We start from the raw sequence: 16,123 nt of genomic DNA, 5'->3' as shown, positions 1-16,123 counted from the left end.
TTCCATATGCAATTGAATCAATTTATGCAATTCCATTCCATTGAGCTGTGGATTATATAGTTCATGAATTAATGCCACTCTGTTTTAATCATAGAACCGTTTCTACTGTTAAAAAACAAAATTCAACTGAGTAAATTTAAAGATCTAATCGGCTTTATTCAATGGTTCATGAATTGGGCCAATATTATAAAATATTGGCTATATTCCCTGTGCTGTACGATATATCATTGTAGACAAGAGATTTTAATAAAGTAATAGGTTATAGAATAAATATACAAAAATGAAAGTCCTCCATTAAAGAAAACAACATTATATTCAAATATATAATGAAACAAAAGATCTCATTCACAATAGAAAAAAAATACCTAGGCATAAAATTAACAAGACACATCCAAAACCTATATGAGGAAAATTACAAAACAGTTTGGAAGTATACAGAATTCTACTTGATTGACTAGAAAAATATATCATGTGCTTGGATAAAAGGAGTCAACATCATAAAAATGTATGCTCTTCCCAAGTTAATTTTATAAATTTAACAGATTCCAGTAAAATCTGTCAACCCCCTTTAGGGGTTGCCTCAGCTGTTGAAAGCCGTGTCACCATCCCCAGGCAGCCCACTACCAATGGAGGATGAGGCAGGAGTACAAAGGCCTGGCCCCTGCTCCAAGGGGGAACAAGTCTGCAGGACCATTCCAGTCCCAGAATTCCCTGCACAGTTGGCTGAACCTTCCACTGGGACTGAACTACAGGTCAACTTCTCTAACTTCGTGCTTCCTTCCTTTCCCGTCTGCAGTCCTGGATCCTGAGAGCACTCCCTAATAAATCTCCTGTTCACTAACCTCTGTTAAAGTGATTAAACACCCTGATGCCTTGATAGCTTATGTGAGCAAACTAATACCTAACCGAGTTCAGGCAGTTGTATCCAAGGGATGGAAATTCAAGAACAACCAATCACAAACAGCCAGCTAGGCTTTCCCAGATAGGCAGCTGCTTAAGCTCTAGCCAATCAAATAATTCCCTTGCTTTGCTTCCTTCTCTGATGTGTAGAAGCCTTGCCCCTAGCTCCTGCCATCCAAGTGCCCCCCAATCACTTTCAGTTTGGCACTACTCCATTCGAATAGATTTTTGCTCAAATAAACTCCTGAAAATTTTCATGTGCCTCAGTTTATCTTTGAACACCTCTATTTCAGAGTCTGTTTCCTGAGTAATCTAGACTGTGACCAAGGCTGTTGGATTTGGCTTGATCTGTGAGGACAGAATCCTCCATTCTTCATGCTTTGGGCACAAGGCTGCTCTCTACCCCTGAAGAAAATTCTCTCAAACTCATTACAATACCACTTAAGTTCCTGGGGAATGGTAAATTCCTGCAGTGTCTCTAGGTTGCCCCCTCTCATAGAATATTTTTCCTCCCTTGTAGATGTGGGTGTCTGACTTGAAAAACATGATGATGCTATATAACTTCTGAAGAGCCCCCCACCAGCCTCGGCTGCTGGTCCACAATCCTGGCTGCACTGCCACAGACAAATGGATCTCTGTGTGCACTGCCAAACACTCATATTCATTATGTAATATATCTACTTAAGATATATTATTTTATGTGAATAGTTATAATATATAATTAATTAATATGGACTACATTAATATATATATATGTAATATATAGTTCTATGATTATATTCAGTCTATTACTATATGTTTCAGAGGTATGCTCAGGTTTTCTACCTTCTGTAATACATTTCAGGTTTTTGTAGTAGATTGCCCAATTCCCGCTTCACTTATTTTTACAGTTGTTCATAGTTGAAGCCCCTAATGGTCACAACATCCATAGTGAAGAATACTTTTTTCCTTCTTTAACACCTTGATTTCAATCATTTCGTATAAAGTGAATGTCTATTACTTAGAAGAGTTCAAGTAGCTCAAGCTCTAGCTATTAGCATAATTTTGTAATGTGTAACCCTCTCCACCAGGAATATGTCTTGCTGTGATAGCCGTCTATGAGGGGAGATTATTCAACACAGGACTACATAAAGATAACCAAAGGATTGATTCTGCATCCGTGACCTCACACTATGAAATGAGAATCATATAAATAAGAATAATTAATTTATTCAACAAAGAGTAGTTAGTATATGGTGGGGCTCTAATACTCATTTCTAATTTCTTCTTCCCCAAAGAATTGGTGAAAACCCTTAACACGGTGTCCTTGGGAAATGTTCTGAGCTTCTCTTCTTCCTGAGCTGAATAGTCTGCAGTTTGCTCTACCCCTGAGTGTCCCCTACAATCCTTGTCATGTCATCTGATACGTCACCCCTTGTTTAGGAAACTTTATTGTGATTCGTAGAAATATTCTTAGTCTCGACATACAGTCGTAAAAAAAAAAACAACACTTTGGGTCCAGTTGGTTTAGCACTTATGTTGCAAATAAGATTTGTTTTTCTTCATCAGGCTCTGCAACATGTCTAGGTATATGACCTCTGTCTCTCTGAAGCCTTGGAGCTTGGTGTTTTGGCCTGAGGCCATATGTTCTGGGGCCCACCCCTCTGTGTTGTGCCTCTTTGTCCCAGTCCTGCCCTGTTGTAGCAATGAAGTCATAGAGGAAAGAGGCATCCTCTGGCTCCTTGGGCAGGAAGAGTCATTTCTCTTCCCTCTCAACCCTGTGTCTATGAGCCAGCTCAGAGCATCCATCTCACTGCCGGCCTGTTAAGGGCAGTCGTGAAGACCCACCTGTCCTCTGCCTTGTTCTCTGCCAACTCTGCTTTGATCCAGTTCCTGACCAGTCCCTTGTCCCTGGGGCAGGTCTTTCCTTTGGCATCTCAAACCAGCCTGTGGACTTTTGAGTTGAATCTCAAGCTTCTAGCCCAAAGTCCCGTGAAGGGCTTTGACTTTGAATGAAGCTAGGCTCCCCCAACTCTCTGGCTGCTTGAGGATGTGATTCCCCACTAAGCAAGTCCTTGAGGCCAAAGGTAAGGTCTTGGCCCATCGAAAAATCCCCTACTGCCTTTTTGTTGTCCCCAAGGAGGGGGTTTAGACACTCTTAGATTAGGATCCAAGCTGATGATGGATTTTTCACTGGGCTGAACCAGAGGCCCTATAATATTTAACCATTGTTAAGTTGTTAAAATTCGTATTTAACACTGTTAAAAAGCAGCGATGGCTGAGACCCTTTCATCATTTGACACTTCCATGTATATTTCAAAAAAAGATTAACAGAGAAGTTGGGGGAAAGAAACTGGTAAACTCTAAAGAATCTAATTTTAAAACAAGATTTTCTATTTCCTGTCAGGCTTCCAGCGTTCAAAAACAAGTGAAATGTACAACTTAGATAATATCTGGTGAACTCTGCTCTACACAGACTGCCTCTTTATTGAAACCTCCTGTGGCATCAAAAGAGACTCACCTAGATATCTGTTAATGAAAAGCTGGACAGCAAGAAAGAAGTAATAAGGACATTTTTATCTCTTTGGCAGTCTTCTAATAAAAAAAATGAAAGGAAAGTAAGTTCATTTTAATTGATGAAAGAAACACGGATTTCATCAAGTTGGAAAAGGCAGATAAACACTGCTCAGGGCAAACAGCATTCCTCTGTGCTTCTTGTTTAAAGATGCTGAGCATTGCTCTACTGCAACGTGAATTAGGTTCATGGTAATTGTCTGTTTTCATATTTGGTTTTCCTAGGATTAGCATCATTTCTGATCGATAAGGGAATATTTCCAATGATGAGCACAGTGCCTGACACAGAGCTGGTGTTCAATAAATCATTCTGGAATGGATGAATAAAAGATAATGCAAGATCTCTTCCTGCAGGAATTTATTATCTACTTGGGAAGAGAAACACACACACACACACACACACACACGATGGTTCCTATCATTTTCTTCATTGTTAATATTTCACTGTTATCTTATTTTTCATTATTAGTTTTGTAGTGTTTGTAATAAGTCCGAAAGGTGGTCAGAAATGTTCTTTGTACCCTGGACTGTGTCCAATTTTTCCAACTCTCCAGCCTCAAGCTTGCTTCCCAACTCTGCCTGGAGTGCTCATCTTCCTCAGCAGTTGCCTAACTCCTGTTCACCCTTCAAGGCTCAGCATAGTTGATGTTCCATAAATGCTTGTACAATGAACACACATCTTATCATTAAGATCACCTTGAGATAGGTCAGGGGCTCTGGACCGTGGAGCTGGTTCTGAAACTGATGGGGAGCAGAAGCCTGGAGAAGAGTGGAATGTGTTCAAGGTGTGTGGTCCACAGACAGCAGCACTGGCTTCACCTGGGGCTTGTTAGAAATGCAGCTTCTCAGGCCCCGCCCCAGACCTGGGTGATTTGTACCCACATCCAAGTTTAAGAAACACTGCTTTTAGGGCTTCCCTGGTGGCGCAGTGGTTGAGAGTCCGCCTGCCGATGCCAGGGGACATGGGTTCGTGCCCCGGTCCGGGAAGATCCCTACATGCCGCGGAGCGGCTAGGCCCGTGAGCCATGGCCGCTGAGCCTGCGTGTCCGGAGCCTGTGCTCCGCAACGGGAGAGGCCACAACAGTGAGAGGCCCGTGTACAGCAAAAAAAAAAAGAAACACTGCTTTTAGAGGCTTCATTTTGCCACATGATACCAAGGGAGAAGATGGACCTTGGCAGTTACCCCACCTGGGAGGCCGAGGACCCTGAACAGGCCTGGACAACTGCCCGGATGTGTCTCTAAAGGCTCCTGTTCCCTCCACAACCAAGGCTTGAGTTCAAGACATTTTTGGCCTCATAGAGCACAACGTAACTGATTACTTTTTTCTGGGGAAAATGCTGTTTGCCAGTGAGTTTTCTCCGTAAACACCATGGAACTGCAGTTCCTCTCCTGGCCTTGCTGCCCGTTGGATATCGAGAAAGGATAGTCAACCTTCACTGGACTCAAAGTTTTATATCCCCAGGCCTCTGGCTGACTTTTCATTGCTGGAACCAAGCAAAAGACATTCCAAGCAGATCTCACAAGCATCCTTTCCACCCAACCCGTCCCACCCTCCTAGATGTGTGATTCTCTTGCAGGCTAGGTAAGGGGACAGAGTGTCCACAGCTAAGGAGCCCACAACTTCAGGGACCTGTGGATAAGGAAGACTTGACAAGGAGGCCAGCACAGGCTGCCTGCTGGGTGAGGCAGTGGGGACGTGGGCTCAACATTCAAACACAAGAGCTGTTTTACACCAAAGCGTGAGAGATGGAAGTTTCCAGAATTCAGCTTAGAGCTGGACCAAGACTTTCTCTGCCACCAGTGACTTCTTAGTCACAGACATGCCCAAACCCTCTTCTAACCTGAGGGCAGCAAGAGCTCAGAATTCTTTGGCAGCCAAGTGGACACACGGACTGGGGTGGGATGAGATAGAGGTGTACTTCAGGCTTCACCAATTCACCAGACCTGGAGCCAGGCCCCCACCAGGCCCACAGCTTCCCTATTCTGAACAGAAGCACTTCACAGTTATTTCTTAAAAAAGCCACAGTACACTGCTTCTTTCTGCTTTTGGTTCTCAGATGGCTTTCCGGGTGGTATGAAGAAGTACACCTCTGTATTACTTAGAGCTGCCTCAGCTTAAACGTCTGTCATCTCGTTGAATCATCCTACATTTGGCAAAGCCCAGGCCCATGTCCCAGGGCCATGACTAACTCCCCTTGCTGATTCAGGGAGACCTCTGAATTCTACCCTGACCATCCAAGGCCTCACCCTGACACCACCAGTTTCCTGGGTTCCTGCCTCAGCAGCTCCCACAAGGGACACACTGGGTTGCTCAAGGAGCAGCTGGCTGTTTTGATCACTTGGAAACATGAGACTTTTTAAGATAAACTTTAGGTGTTGCATTTGCAATACTAGGGAAGAACCTGCTTGAGTTCACCGTGGACATAAGGGCAGGGAGAGTGGGGAAAGAAGTGGGTATTCAGAAGCAGGTGAGAGGGGTTGGCAATCCCACTCAAGTATATGCCAAGGTAATGGCAATACTGTGTGGTAGATCAAGGTGGGTCTTGGAATCTCCCTGGCTTTTTACAAAAGCATTATTTCTGCCTTTTTATCTTGCCTTTGCCCCTCGCTAACTACTTTATCTCACTTTCCTCATCTGTAAAATGGGCTGTTGTAAGGTTTAACTGGGAATTATGTATGTAAAATGCTTACTACGGTGCCTGGTACCAGAAAAGCCCTCATTTACTGTTTGCTATTCTCTCTACTGCTCCTTTCCAGGGAGTCACTGGGGTGCTGGAGGAAGACACCCAATCTGCCATCCTCCCAGCCCCCAAGCTGAACAGCGCACCAGGGAAGCTGATGGGAAAATACCGTGCAGTGCAGAAGGCCAAAGGGTGGTGGTTCCAGGCATGGACTCTTGGAGGCCCTGGGTGACGACCTCTCTGCTCCGGAGTCCGCCCTCCCCAGGTTTGAGCGGCGGAGCTCCGGGCGGGATCGGGGGCGGTGCGCTCCAACCAGGACGGCGCGTAGGCGGGCGGGCGGGGCTCCGCGACCCGACGCCCTCGGCCGGCAATATAGCCGCTCGGCTGAGGCGCTGGTGCGCGGGGGCAGCGCAGCGTGCGGGGGCCGCGAGCCAGACACCGGAGCAGCTGCCACCGAGGTGGCCCGGAGAGGGACGAGCAACATGAGCAGCAAATGCGACGTGGTCGTGGTGGGGGGCGGCATCTCAGGTCAGTGGCGGCTGCGCGCCCTCCTTCCTCCTCCCGGGCTCCGACAAGTGGCCGCCCAGGGAGGCACGCGAGGCGGCAGTGGGGCGGGGTGCCCCCAAGGGCCCCTAGACCCTCCGTGCGCCCGAGGGGATCTAGAGGGTCCCGAGCGTGCACACGGAATCCTCCCTCGGGGGAAGGATTTGGTGCGCCCCTGGACAGAAGCCGGGGGCTGGAAATCTGTTGAAGGTCTGGGGCTGGACTTTGAACTTTTCCCCGGACAGTTGCCAAGCCTGAGCTTGCTGGAATTTTCAAATCGCGGGGGAAGAAAATGGGCAGGGGACAGAGGCTTGCTAGGGGGTGGCATAAAGGTCAGTCACTTTGTTGCAGCCTGACCTGAACACTCTACATCCTTACTTGGAGCAGGCGTGCACCACTGCGTGTTGTTATTCTGGTACCAGGAAAACGACCTTGAACAGCTCCCAGTTCAGAAAGGATTGGACCCTGGGGCAGTCGATTACCAACGACCCTCCTGACCCTGATTCTTTGTGGTTCCATGATTGCCATGTGTCTGCCTGGGGCTGTAGGGCCTTCTTGTCAAACGCCTCTTCTCTCATTCCCTCCTCCCCCCACTCAGTGGCGGTGGCCAAGAAGCCCAACAGGAATGGGGACAGAAACTACCCTCTTAGACACGGGGGGAGAAGGGGGGAGAGGGACCGTGCACACAGCAGGGCCCCCCAGAAAACAGAAGCCAGAAGAGGGATGGGGTCAGTGGGGGAACCCACCCTCTCAGGAGGGTCAGGCGGATCCTATGGGATGGAGTCAGTGGAAATAAGCAATGCTTCCAAAACAGCCTGGCTAACAGACCCCTGGCGATGCTTTGGCTGAACCCCCAGGACCTCCTGGTGCTTGAGCAGTAATTAGGACACCTCCACAAGCCATGAATGTGTTGGCTAAAATATGCCCTAACCAGATCAAAGGAGCAGGGCTCCACCTTGTTCTCTGTGGGGCGGGCAAGGCAGAGGTGCTCTGACTCCCTTGTGCCAGGTGAAGAAACCAAGGTGTTGGATGTTGGGTGCTGCTCTTCCACTCCAGCCTTCCTCACCTTTGAGTCAGACCTCAGGGGTTACCACTTCTGTCTGCCCAGTTCCTCCTGAGCTCACCCATGCCAGGCTCTGTGGCCGGTGCTGCAGGTACACAGGTACATAAGCACAACAGCATGCTGCGGTAGGCTAAGGCTATATAGATGCCATTGTCTTTCAGTATTTTTGACATCTTCTCTCCTAGAAGAACTTGGACTCAGAATCATATCTACCTAGGTGTTTTAGAAAATATCGCTAGATGCGCCTCCATGCTGCCTTGCACAGCACCCCATCTTAGGGAAGCTGAAGGCTCTCTTTCTGGGCCCCCAAAGTCTTTTTCTTGCCCAAACTATGTCTAACAGGTTCAGATTCTTCTGTTTTCCCTCTTACTTTGGCCTTTCTGATTCATACTCCAAACCTTCAAGCTCACTCAAATTATTCATGTTAGACTCGTATGGGAAGGATAGATAAGGTTTTAGCTATTTTTCCAACAGTGGTGAATCTCTACTCTGACCCCCAAACTCTCCAGACAAGGGACTGGTGAGTAGATCTGCCTTTTCTCAAGAACCGTACATAGAATAGGCATTGTTCTACATGAGGATAAGACCAACTAGTCAGCTAGGTTACAAGGGCCTTGTGAAAGGTAAGTGAAGCACTGTGTGTGAAAATGGCTTTGCAAAGTCTGACATATGTATGACATAAGGTCTTACAAGAGTTTTGCTCATTTATTCAAACAGTAGGCATTAGGGCCAGCTGCGGTAGAGGATGCAAAAATGGGTCCCATTGTTCTTGGCCTGGAAGATTTGTCCATTCAGGAAGGGAGGTGAGGTATCCACACGAAGGCAGTACAAGGTAGAAAGCGGTAGGTGTCACAAGAGGGGTCCACTCATTAATTCATTATCCATTCATTCAAGGAACATTTGCTTCCTGTCCCACATCTTACCCCAAAGGGAATGAAAGATGAATTAGGCAGAGCCATTGCCCCTGGGGTAGTCACACGCTGAGGCAGGAGGCATAGTCATGAACAAGTGAAACTACTGATCTATGATAGATGCCTTAGTAGCAGGAAGTTCTCGGCAAAGTGCATGTCCAACTCTGCCTGAGAATATCTGGGCAGACTTCACAGAGGAGGTGACACTTGAAGTCGATCTTAAGGAATGGATATGAATTCACCAGGAGACTAGATGAAGAAAGTATTTGAAGCTAAAGAGCAGCTTATATAAAATCACAAATGTGTGAGATGTTCTCATGCTTAGGAAACATAAGAACTTCAGTGTGGAGTGTTGGGGGGACTTGGGAGAGACCAAGCTACGAAGGTGGGTTGGGATGAACTGTGGGGAGCCTTGTATGTCATCCCACAAAGATTTAGTTCCTTCTGAGGTCAGTGAACAGCCAGTGATGATTTTTCATTCACAGAGTGGCATGTGTCAAGTGACAGAAATATGGTGATGCAAAAAGAGGGACGTGCAGAAGAAGAAGAGCAGGCTTGGGGGAAAGATGGGACATCTAGAGTGGGAGGTGCGGGGTGAACTCCCAGGGAGAGATGTCTAGCAGCTGGAAGTGCAAGGAACAAGTTGGGCGGACAGATTTGTGTGACAGAGACATTTTATCTGAAGCCACTGAAGTCCATGAAATGACCCAAACCAAGAGCAGAAAGAGAAGAGAGGATGCCTGGGACAGAACTGGACAAGGGCGTGCTTACCTCCTCCACTGGGAGGAAGATATTACAGTCATTCTTTTTTCTTTTTTAATAATAATCTTTCTTTTAATTAATTAATTAATTAATTTATTTATTTATTTTTGGCTGCGTTGGGTCTTCATGGCTGCGCGCAGGCTTTCCCTAGTTGCGGCGAGCTGGGGCTACTCTTTGTTGCTGTGCGTGGGCTTCTCATTGCGGTGGCTTCTCTTGTTGCGGAGCATGGGCTCTAGGCACACGGGCTTCAGTAGTTGTGGCACGCGGCCTCAGTAGTCGTGGTGCACAGGCTTAGTTACTCCGCAGCATGTGGGATCTCCTTGGACCAGGGATCGAACCCGTGTCCCCTGCATTGGCAGGTGGATTCTTAACCACTGAGCCACCAGGGAAGCTCTACAGTCATTCTTTAGAGTTTGATGAAAGATATGAGGAAACTGAGAAACTGAAAAACAATTAGTTAACCTCAGATCTTAGCTCAGATGTCATTTCCCCGGAGCAGCCTTCCCAAATCCCTCTAAATGGGATTAGATGCCTTTGTTTAATTTTTCTCTGCCATCTTGTTCCTTTCCATGAGTTTTTAATTGTTCATATATTAATGTCATTTCTTGTTCAATATCTTTCTCCTCCACTAGGCTGTAAGCCTCTGGAGCCCGGGGAGGTGTTTCTTTTTCTCCCTGAGAACCCTTAACCCCAGCTCCAGAGCTCTGCCTGGCCCAGTTAGCACTCAAAATGAGTTGAATTAATGAACTTTAACTTTACACCAACAAAGCAGCAGTTGATTGGATCTGATATTCATATCCATTCACTACCAATCCTTTTGCATGTCCTGCCAAATCATATTGTGAATGGGAAAAGTGGTAAAATCAGAATTTGGGGATTAGTCGGTGACTGACAAAGTGGTTTAAAAGAGTCTGAATTCGGGGCTTCCCTGGTGGCACAGTGGTTGAGAGTCTGCCTGCCGATGCAGGGGGCACGGGTTCGTGCCCCGGTCTGGGAAGATCCCACATGCCGTGGAGCGGCTGGGCCCGTGAGCCATGGCCGCTGAGCCTGTGCGTCCAGAGCCTGTGCTCCTCAACGGGAGAGGCCACAACAGTGAGAGGCCCGCGTACCGCAAAAAAAAAAAATGAGAGTCTGAATTAGACTCTGTTTTTTTAACTTTGTTAATTATTAAACTTGGGACATTCTGGTCATTCTGGTTAATTCTCTGATAGTTTGCAAAGCTGTCAGCAAATTTTAATCACTCCCTTTGGGATAAACAGATGTACTGGGGGTACAGCTGGTTAATATGTAACTTTTTTTTTTTTAGTGTTTGAAAAATTCCAAGGCAACTATAGAACAGCTTTTTTGTTTTTGGAAATGTGTGTGGTATATACATGCACACCTCCTGAAATCTCTTTCGCCCCAGGAGCAGCTCATCTCTGGAGGCTTGGCAGTGTAAATGGCATTTCCCACATGGAGCTGGACAGCAGCATATGGTTTCTGTTCCGAGTCTTGGTTTTAAAGTTTGGTTTGGTAGAACCATGGAAACTATCTTTTGCAATTCTGGAATGGCTCTTGCTCAAGCCTCAAAATAAAAGCTAAAAAGGGAAACTTGAAGCAGAAAGGAGAACTTTTTTCCCCCCCAGGCTTGAGAGAGGAGATCTGGCCATGTGAGGGTGGCAGGCACTTGGCTAAGAGTCTGGAGGAATCAGAGCCAGCTTTCCAAGTGGTAACCAACACCTGGGAGGTGATCTGTGCGGCCAGGAGGGCCAGTTTGCTGCTGGTTGGCAGGAGTGGCCTGGGCAGGGGCGTCAGAGAGGGCCCACGAGGGATCATGAGTTGAGGGACGCAATAGACAGACGTGGCCTGTATGTTAGTGGCAAAAGCCCCACCTCACCTTTGATGAAGAAAGATGGGGAACTTCCCTGGACTCCTGTAACCCACCTCAATGTTCTAAAAAATAGTAATCGGATAGAAGTGCTTGGAAATTTGTATATCCCGGTCAAGGACAGGATATAGAGAAGCAGTATGGCAATGTTTAAGCAGCATACATCAAACATCAAACAGACTTGTTATGAATCCCATTTCCTACACTTACCTATTGTGTCACCTTAAAATTTCCCTCACCTCTCTGCTCTTCAGCTGCCTTATCTTTATTTTTTTTAATTTATTTTATTTATTTATTTATTTATTTTTGGCTGAGTTGGGTCTTTGTTGTTGCGGGCAGGCTTTCTCTAGTTGCGGTGAGCGGGGGCTACTCTTTGTTGTGGTGCGTGCGCTTCTCATTGCGGTGGCTTCTCTTGTTTCGGAGCACGGGCTCTAGGTGCACAGGCTTCAGTAGTTGTGGCACACGGGCTCAGTAGTTGTGGCTCGTGGGCTCTAGAGCACAGGCTCAGTAGTTGTGGCGCACGGGCTTAGATGCTCCACAGCATGTGGGATCTTCCCAGACCAGGGCTCGAACCTGTGTCCCCTGCATTGGCAAGTGGATTCTTAACCACTACGCCATGAGGGAAGCCCCCAGCTGCCTTATCTTTAAAATGAGACTCCTAATGCCTTTATTGGTGGAGAGGTTGTTGCTAGGATTAGAAAGAATGCACATGAAGGACTGTACACAGTGGTCATTATGGTGTCAACTTGTACCTTTTTTTTTTTTTTTTTTTTTGCAGTACACGGGCCTCTCACTGTTGTGGCCTCTCCCGTTGCGGAGCACAGGCTCTGGACGCGCAGGCTCAGCGGCCGTGGCTCACGGGCCCAGCCGCTCCGCGGCATGTGGGATCTTCCCAGACTGGGGCACGAACCCGTGTCCCCTGCATCGGCAGGCGGACTCTCAACCACTGCGCCACCAGGGAAGCCCTCAGCTTGTACCTTTTGAAAAAGACATCTTTTTTAGCTTCTAGGGTTTTTTAATCTGTGGGAGCAGAGGCAGGCACCTCTGTGTAATCACATCTCCCTCTTTAGTAACCAGTCATTTTTCTTGCTGTGAGGCATTTATAAGGTGGCAACAGGATGCAAGGTATATACGCAGGCATGGTTCCGGCCTCATCCTGTCACCCCCATCCCTTGATTCCCTCTGATGAGGAGCCTGAAGAGCTCAGGCTTACCTTGGGCTTCAGAGCCACTAAACCCACTGTGCTCCTCTTCAGAAGACATTTTAAAAGCACTAGATCTGGGGGCTTCCCTGGTGGCGCAGTGGTTCAGAGTCCGCCTGCCGATGCAGGGGACACGGGTTCGTGCCCCGGTCCGGGAAGATCCCACACGCCGCGGAGCGGCTGGGCCCGTGAGCCATGGCCGCTGAGCCTGCGCGTCCGGAGCCTGTGCTCCGCAATGGGAGAGGCCACAACAGTGAGAGGCCCGCGTACCGCAAAAAAAAAAAGCACTAGATCTGTATCTCATCACTACCCCAGCCCAGCTGTTATTCCGATTCTGACCTGGTCCTCATTTTCAGCCACCTGACTCCTATCTTAATTATAAGAAATAATAAATGGGACTATTATTTATGTCTTTAATAATATTAATTATTTAATAATAATAAAAGAGCCAGCATTTTGAGTGTTGTCTATATGCTAAATTGAGTAACAGTGAGGTGATCCTAGTATTAACATCTGCCGAGCACCAAATGAATTCAAAATCTTCGTGTAGAAGTCTGTTCTGTGTTTAGAATTTCTGACATGTTTATCTCTTAAATATATATTAAAAATAATTGGAGTTGAAGATTTTTCTTTCAGTTTAGCTGCTGACTTTCGTATATCATCTGAGTTAGTAAATCACATACAAGCCAAGAAAGTAGGGCTGCAAAGCAGCATCCCTGTTACAAGATAATATTCCATGAGTGTGTGTGTGTGTGTGTGTGTGTGTTAGGGTGTGTACATTCACAGCCACTAGCCACCCCCTCAACCCAAGGTTTGACAGTGGAGTCGACTGGCACACTGCCATTTCAGATCCATTAGTGGTTAGTGGCCATTTTGTCAGCCTGATTAACAATAATAGCCAAGGTCTGCTGTGTGCTTGCCAGATGCCAAGCCCCATTCCAAGCACTTAACATACATTTTCTCTTTTAACCCTTTAAACCGCTTTTTGAAGTATTATCCCTACTTTCTAGATGAGAAAACTAAGGCATGGAAAGGTTACCAACTTTGCTTAAGGTGGCACAGCTGGTTAGTGGTGAAACCACAATTAACGCCATGCTCTTAACCTCTATGCTCTACCAATGCTGATTTCTTCTGCTCCCAGAGAAAATGTCATTGCATGAGCGGTTCCAGCCTCTTAACCTTTGCCCATCATCAGACCAACCATTTCCTCTGTAACAATAACTTAGAATTTGCTTTGATACAATTTGTTCACACTGGAACAATGGAAAAGACATACACACTGAGTAATACAACTGATATGTATGTCATCAAAGTTTGAAAATCAGCTGGTTTACAGCTTAATATTAAAAAACCAAACAACCCAATCCAAAAATGGGCAGAAGACCTAAATAGACATTTCTCCAAAGAAGACATACAGATGGCCAACAGGCACATGAAAAGATGCTCAGTACCACTGATTATTAGAGAAATGCAAATCAAAACTACAATGAGTAGTTGACCTCACACCAGTTAGAATGTCCATCATTAAAAAGTCTACAGACAATTGATGCTGGAGAGTGTGTGGAGAAAAGAGGACCCTCTTACACTGTTGATAGGAATGTAAATCGGTACAGCCACTATGGAGAACAGTATGGAGGTTCCTTAAAAAACTAAAAACAGAGTTACCATATGATCCAGCAATCCCACTTCTGGGCATATATCCAGAGAAAACGCTAATTCGAAAAGATACATGCACCCCAATGTTCATAGCAGCACTATTTACAATAGCCAAGACACGGAAGCAACCTAAATGTCCATTAACAGATGAATGGATAAAGGTGCGAGATCTATCTATCTATCTATCTTATTCAGCCATAAAAAAGAATGAAAATGCCATTTGCAGCAATATGGATGGACCTAGAGATTATCATACTAAGTGAAGTCAGACAAAGTCAAATATCATATGATAGCAATTATATGTGGAATCTAAAAAATGATACAAATGAACTTATTTACAAAACAGAAATAGACTCACGGACATAGAAAACAAACTTATGGTGACCAAAGGGGTTAGCGGTGGGGGAGAGATAAATTAGTAGTTTGGGATTAACATATACACACTACTATATATAAAATAAATAACCAACAAAGACCTGCTGTATAGCACAGGGAACTATATTCAATATCTTATAATAACCTATAATGGAAAAGAATCTGGAAAAAAAAATATATATGTGTATATATATATATATATATATATATATACATATATGAATCACTTTGCTGTACACCTGAAACTAACACAACATTGTATATTAACTATACTTCAATTAAAAAATGGTTAAGGGCTTCCCTGGTGGCGCAGTGGTTGGGAGTCTGCCTGCCGATGCAGGAGACACAGGTTCGTGCCCCGGTCCGGGAAGATCTCGCATGTCGCGGAGCGGCTGGGCCTGTGAGCCATGGCCGCTGAGCCAGCGCATCCAGAGCCTGTGCTCCGCAATGGGAGAGGCCACAGCAGTGAGAGACCCGTGTACCGCAAAAGAAAAAAAAATAAAAAAATAAAAGATGGGAGGAATAATATAAGGCCATAGGCTCCAGTTGACAGGTGATATTTCTGTTTATAGGAAGGTAGAAAGTACAGCAAGTCTAGACTAGTAGGATGGGGAGATAATGGGTAATAAAGTTAGAAGGAGGAGGGCAGGATCAAGCAAGGAAAAGCAAAGTGAGTTGGTTACGTTTTTCTGTGGTTGGAAAGAAGGAAGCATTGATAATTTTTACTATAAAGATAAGATGGGCAGTTGTGTGCCTGATAGGTGAAAGAGGGCAACCCTAGAGCCAGGGCAGCCAAAAGATGGGTAGTAATTCAGGAATAGGTTGAGAGGTGATCAGCTGTATATCATGAATTGAGTTATCCTGAAGCTCAAGGCAGGTCGCAGGAGAAAGGGAGGGGAGGCAAGAATGGAAAGAACTACTGCAATGGTACACGCTCCTTTTTTCTATTTTGCTGAGAACATACCCAGAAAAGAAGTATCACAAAAAATAGTATTTCCCCCCTGAAGTTTTATAATTGAAATGGAAGGACTTGACTGTATTTTTAAGTTTCCTTTTTTTAAAAAATAAGATCAAAGAGATCTTCTTCCTAAGGGTTGTGACCCAGCTTACTAAATGAGGAACACACATCTTGGGCAATCTCAAACACAAAGTGAGTAGTTCATCCTGTTTTGTAACATAAAAGTTGTCATTGAAACTTGCTGTTTTGTGAGAGAGAGGGCAAAATCAGAAAGCAAGTTCAGGTAGGTTTGGCCTTTCAAATGTTAGTTATGTTACCGTAGTCTCCATTTAATGGCATCTTAAATGTCATGTTCTAGTTAATTTCAACTTCATGTCAGAAGTTTACACTCTTGATCTCATGTCATCTCATCCCTTACCTGGGCCATTTTTCACTCTGGACTCATCATCATCATCAACATTTATCAGAATTCCACAATGGTGAAGGTGTCCTTCTAGGTCCTTAGTTTTATTTGCTCTCCTTCCAGCCTAAATAATCCCCCCTTTTCGTTTACCTTGCAGATATTTGCAATGATTCTTTTATAGTGAATTTGGAATCCTGACCTCATCTTTTGGAATTGGAGCTACTTTTTATTCCTGTGATCCCAGTTGTG

At 45.5% G+C, this 16,123-nt stretch overlaps 1 protein-coding gene across 1 annotated transcript in view; it reads left to right on the top strand.

Annotated features, from left to right (window-relative positions):
* Positions 1-6,434: 6,434 nt before the first annotated feature.
* Positions 6,435-16,123, top strand: part of MAOB (monoamine oxidase B) — a 102,155-nt gene continuing 92,466 nt past the window's right edge. The window contains exon 1 of the mRNA XM_082610004.1: positions 6,435-6,663. Coding sequence (XP_082466130.1) covers positions 6,618-6,663 — 46 coding nt within the window. The 5' untranslated portion in view covers positions 6,435-6,617. The remainder of the gene's footprint in view (positions 6,664-16,123) is intronic.

Source organism: Mesoplodon mirus (genome assembly GCF_964341445.2).
Source record: "Mesoplodon mirus genome assembly, chromosome: X".
In the NCBI taxonomy this organism is placed as follows: Eukaryota; Metazoa; Chordata; class Mammalia; order Artiodactyla; family Ziphiidae; genus Mesoplodon; species Mesoplodon mirus.
Note: the sequence above shows the minus strand (reverse complement) of the source record. Positions and strands in the feature narration are given on the sequence as shown.